The 5,916-nt window shown below is 33.3% G+C and overlaps 1 protein-coding gene across 3 annotated transcripts in view; it reads right to left on the bottom strand.

Moving 5' to 3' along the window:
• Positions 1-1,824: 1,824 nt before the first annotated feature.
• Positions 1,825-5,916, bottom strand: part of LOC110597155 (E3 ubiquitin-protein ligase CCNB1IP1) — a 29,230-nt gene continuing 25,138 nt past the window's right edge. For all 3 annotated transcript variants that reach the window (XM_078049910.1, XM_078049911.1, XM_078049909.1), the window contains 2 exons: positions 4,987-5,320; positions 1,825-2,873 (listed from right to left, as the gene is read on the bottom strand). In XM_078049910.1, the coding sequence (XP_077906036.1) occupies positions 2,671-2,873; positions 4,987-5,320 (537 nt within the window). In that variant the 3' untranslated portion in view covers positions 1,825-2,670. The remainder of the gene's footprint in view (positions 2,874-4,986; positions 5,321-5,916) is intronic.

Below are 5,916 nucleotides of genomic sequence, written 5' to 3'. Positions count from 1 at the left end.
TCGCGGAGCCACAGCGACATCTAGGGCTCTGGAGGCTAACCTGCACATAAAGGGCATTGATCCAAACCGACTTGAACTAACGCCTAAAATAGCTGAAGACCTCTTTAATCACCTTTGAAATCAAAATTTCTTTCCCAAATTCTGAGTAACAAAATGTCCTAAAATTAATCACATGTGCATTTTTGTTTGATATCTTCCTACTTATTTATATCAAGATTATAATACTCCTATAAAAGAAGACAGTTTAAGACAGTGGAATGCCTGTGCCCTTTGAAATTTTGAAGATAATGTAGAACAATGGGAACGTCTGACTCTTTTACAAACTTTGCAAATTTTCAAACATATGAGTAATTTCATCATTTGGAATGCACTATCTTAATAAATCTACTACACTTGGTATGGCGTTATAAAACTATCATGCTGTACACTGATAATGTTTACATATTCATCTATTTCCAGAAGGATACTCAAGAAACAATGTCTCCAGAAAGTGAACGGCGACTGGGCAGAGAATTCTTTTCACTGTGTACTTTTTGAATTTTTTTGCCACATAAATGTACTTATTCAAAACTAAATAATTTTTTAATTAAAAAATGCTTCCACATAGACTTTCTCTGAAAAGAGAAGACACTGCCAACAGTAACTTGCTTCCAAACAGAGAAACAGAGTGGCGGGGAGACAGAGGTAGAAGGGAGAATTTCGCTCTGCTTTTTTGGGGGTACCTTTTTAATTTGTACCATGTGAATGTATTAAACTCTTGAATAAAATTTTTTAAAGTAATGTGTAGTATTTCTAACAGTTTCTCTTTACCCTTTTGAATTATAGCTTACTTGATTTCAGAATCAAATTGATTCTGTGAGCCTAACAAAGAATGAAGCTAAGTATTCTCAGCAAAAACCATGAAGCTACATAAATAAAATCATTTCCTCAAAACACTTTCCAACAAAATTTAAAATTATACAGGGAACAAAAATACATTGTAATCTATTAAATCTTATTACCTACAAAATAGGCACATTTTAAAACTTTTAAGTCAAGATATTCCTTCAGATACCATCTTAATTCTGGAGTATAGTAAAAAAAAATTGAAAAAAAATTATATTCTGTACGCCCAATGAAGAAAATATTACTTGCTTAGTATTCAATTATGTAAAGAAGAGTATTTATATGCATTCCCTATAATGACCAAACCCAAAAAAATTCAAATTATTTCAGCATGACTCTTATTATCTAAAGAAAAATGGTTATTTGGCATTAGTATAAGCTCAGTGTAATTCATCCTAAACCAGTAAAAATCAATTTAAAGATAATGTAATTCAAACCTTCATTCTACAGATATAGAAACTAAAGCCTAAAAATGTTAACTTAATCTTGTACAACATATATGTGGAAAGAACCATCATTGAACCCCAATGTTCTGCCCCTTCAACAAGAATGCTCTGGAGACTTGCCTCTAACAGGACATAAAGTTACTAAGATTGTCCTTCTTGGCTCTGTTTTAAATAATTAAATACAATAATTAAACATCATTGAATTTCTTAACAGTAAACTGAAATGTTCATGATTTAATAAAGGGAAACAAGGAATAAATCTTAAAATTATTTTTTTAAGAATTTTTTAATATTTATTTTTTAGTTTTTGGCAGACACAAAATCTTTGTTTGTATATGGTGCTGAGGATCGAACCCGGGCCGCACGCATGCCAGGCGAGCGCGCTACCGCTTAAGCCACATCCCCGGCCCTTAAAATTATTTTAATTAACATAATCTCTTACTACCAATAACATTAGTAATTTCTCTGCATCAGAAGTAGATTCTTTTTAATATTTTCTTTTAGTTATAGTTGGACACAACACCTTTATTTATTTATTTTTATGTGGTGCTGAACCCAGTGCCTTCCATGTGCTAGACAAACACTCTACCCCTGAGCCACAACCCCAGTCCCAGAAGTGCATTCTTAAAATAGTTAACAGGCTATAGTTAATAAAAAAGCTTTATTTTTAAACAAATCCTAAAAAATCAACTTTATAAATTTATCAATTTTTAAATATAAGGAAGGACTGGAAATACATACATCAAATTATTCTTTCATTAACATTAACATACTTCTCTAAACAAGTTAATATGTGTACAAATACATAAATACATACAAATAAATACACACACCCAAATAACAAGCCACAGATCACCCACCATTATCCAAAACCAAAATATTCATTAAATATATTGACAAATACAGCAAAATATCAATGGACATAATTACATACATATATATGCATAAATACCAAGACCCAAAGTAACATGTAAACATATAACACTGGTGCTTATATACATACAATGCATAAACACACAGCTCAGTCAGAAAGTCAGAGTGATCTACAGAACATATAATAATGTTGTGGCCTTTTCACCAGGAATGAAAACTCAACAGTATACAAAGAAATTGAGATTAATGAAATTTTCACACTTTAAATATTAAAAACAAAGGAACACACACAAAAAAATCAAGACATTAATGCCAATCCCCTACTGCCACTGAATTTTTTATAAGTTGAAATGTGAAGTGAACTTTAAAGACTTAACAGCACAGGGAAGTTGACAACTCTTACGTAGAATAAAGATTCTATGATAAATGAAATCACTGAATGCAAACAAACATCCTATAAAATCAACTAAATTCTTTTTACTTTGAAGGCCCTGCTAGAGACTTGTTGCTGCTCTAATTCATGGCCTTGAGAGGCAAAACTAAAAAAGCTGTTGCTAGCTTCAGGTGCTGTAGGAGAACCCACAAAAAATGGTCTAAACTGAAAATCTCCATCTCCACCACCCTGATTTCGAACTGGTGTATTGTCCAAAGGAAACTTGGAGCTGTTACCTAGAAAAAAAATTAGGGAGATAATAAGCATCTATTTCCTCATAGATCCTTAGCAACAAAAAATCAAAATCCATTCAATAAATACTGTAACAAAACTCACCCAAGATGGATAAAATACAAACATAATACTAGATTTAAAAAAGGACCCTAATGTCCCCACCTCTCCCTCCCCATGACTAAAGTTATCTACAATACCTTCTGTGATGCAGTTTCCATTGATAGCCATAATTTCATTGCCAAAGTTATCTGACACAATGAAACATTTTTAGTAGTAATAGAATTCACAACATCATAATTTTATTAATTTGTTATCCATTTCAGAGGAATCATCAAAAATACATATATGCACATGATCCTTTGTGCCATGTTTTTCAATAATTTTTTTTTTCTATTTAGAACTGGGGATTGAACCCAGGGCTTCATACATACTAGTCAAGCACTCCACCACTGAGCTATATCCCCAGCCCTATTTTATTTTATTTTATGTTTTTTTTATTTTGAGTCAGGGTCTCATTATGTTGCCCAGGATGGCCTCAAACATGGAATATTCCTGCCTTGGTCTCCATCGTACCTGGGATTACAGGTGTGTGTCACCATACCAGAAGGAATTTTTTTTTTTGGTAATACACACTCCAGAAATATACAACAACCATGAAATATTGCCATATACCCATGACTCAATAACAATAAGCATAACTTTATGGAAAATCAGGTAATAGATGTAATCAAATGAACATTTAACTACTTCTGCTGGGCACTTCCTTAGATTTTTAGTTTTCTTAGACTATAAAAAGGAAAATGCTGACTGTATGTAAAAAGCTAAAAAAGAAAGAGGTAAAAAGGTAAGTACATTCAATGAGAAGAACAGAAAGAACAGATAAATATGAAAGAAATCAAAATATATGTGGACAGTGACAGGAAAATAATACCTACAATATCCACTTACAGAAATACTTTGGTTGACTAAATTACAATATAAGTAAGTGAAAGTTAGGTACTTGTTAGGCAGGGTACCTAACAAAAAGTTGGTATCATCCTAGATTGTGAAGGCAGTATTACTATCTGGACAATCTTTATATCTCATTGTTTAGAGAGATATAAAGATGCATAACACAATGACACATGAAACACTGGATAAACATTTGATGAGCAGATAAAAAGGTAAATTTAAAAAAGAACCAAACAACAGACAATAATTTGAGAACTGTGTGACCAGTATTGACATGTGAAAGAAACTAAAACAAGGTCTTCCTGGAGGATGCAAACAGTTAAGAGTATAGGCTATGTGATCTTGACCAAGTTAATTAACTTTCTGTTCCTCAGCTTTCTCCTTTCTCACTTACAAACCAGGGATAAAAAACAGTATTTATTTCACATAGGTTTCTAAATTATATGAATACATGTAAGACACTTAAAACGGTACTTAGCACTTAGTAAGAAATCAATAAGTGGCAGCTATTATTTATTACTGTAAGTAATTTTTAATTTACATTGTAATCTGCAAACTTATATCTTAAAATATATTAAAGGCATACTATGAACGTAAGCAAATATGGTAAAAAAATGATGTGAGGTTGAGATACAGATGAAAGATTCATAACCTATCATGGCTCTAGACCCTTGGAGCCTTCACTCACAGCATGGAACTACACAGAGTACAGTGAGAAAAATCCTTGATTTGAAAAACAGATATTGGATAGTTTTCTTAGATTATAAAGAGGAAAATGCTGACCGTATGTAAAAAGCTAAATAAGAAAGAGTAAAAGGGTAAGTACGTACAATGAGAAGAACAGAAAGAACAGATAAATATGAAAGAAATCAAAATACATGTGGACAGTGACAGGCATATGCCTGTAATCCCAGCTACTTGGGAGGCTGAGGCAGAAGAACCACAAATTCAAGGCCAGCCTGGGCAATTTAGTAAAACCATCTCTCAAAATAAAATAGATGTAGCTCAGTGGTAGTAACTTAGAAACTTGCCTAGCATGTGAGGCCATAGGTTCAATCCCCAGTACTACAAATACATATATATGTATATATGTATATATACACACACACACACACACACACACACACACACACATACATATACATATAGCATGTCTTTTCTTACCTAATGGGAAGCTAAAAACACCAGACTGTGCTACCAAAGATGGTTCAAGAGTACTTTCTTGGTTAGCAATAGTGATATTCCGTAGCCTAAGGCTATCATAGAGACCTTGGAGCTTTTGATACTGACGATTGCGCTCCATAAGTTTCTCTGAGATGTCACTGAACTTTTTCTTGTATTCTTCTAGCACTTTCTTCATAGAGGTGACCTCCCCTTTCATAGAGGTCAATTCTACATCTTTGCTTTGTATTTGCTGAGTATATATTTTCTCCATCTGTTTCAGATGACCCTCAGCCTTGCTAAAATTATATTCTTGATAGAGACGTTCCTGATGTACCTGTCCCAAGAAAGAAAATATTTTTAAAGTAAGGAACACAAAGTTATATAATGTAAAACTTCATACAAACACAAAAAGAAAACACAAGGATGTTATAACTTCAACATTTAGAACCATATTAACTGAGGAGCCAGGCATAGTAGCTCATACTTGTAATCCCAGCAACTCAGGAGGCTGAGACAGGAGAATATCCAATTTGAGACCAACCTGGACAATTTAGTGAAACCTGAAGCAAAATAAAATATAAAAAGGATAAAGATATAGCTCAGTGATACAGTGTTCCTAAGTTCAATGCCCCATAACAAAACAAAAAGAAATTAGGGATACAGGATATAGCTCAGTGGTAAGAGTGTTTGCCTAGCACACACGAGGCTCTGGGTTTCATTCCCATTATCACAAAGAAAAACCAATTAGTTGAGCATGGTGATGCACACTTGTAATCCCAGCAGCTCTGGAGGGTAAGGCAGGAGGGATCAAGTTCAAAGCCAGCCTCAGCAACTTATCAAGGTCCTAAGCAATTGAGCAAAACCGTCTCAAAATAAAAAACAAAATAAGTAACTAGTTAAATTATGGAATCAACCCAGATGCCTGTAAAT

The sequence above is a fragment of the Ictidomys tridecemlineatus genome, chromosome 5 (genome assembly GCF_052094955.1).
Source record: "Ictidomys tridecemlineatus isolate mIctTri1 chromosome 5, mIctTri1.hap1, whole genome shotgun sequence".
Taxonomy (NCBI): domain Eukaryota; kingdom Metazoa; phylum Chordata; class Mammalia; order Rodentia; family Sciuridae; genus Ictidomys; species Ictidomys tridecemlineatus.
This window is presented reverse-complemented; position numbering and strand designations above follow the sequence as displayed.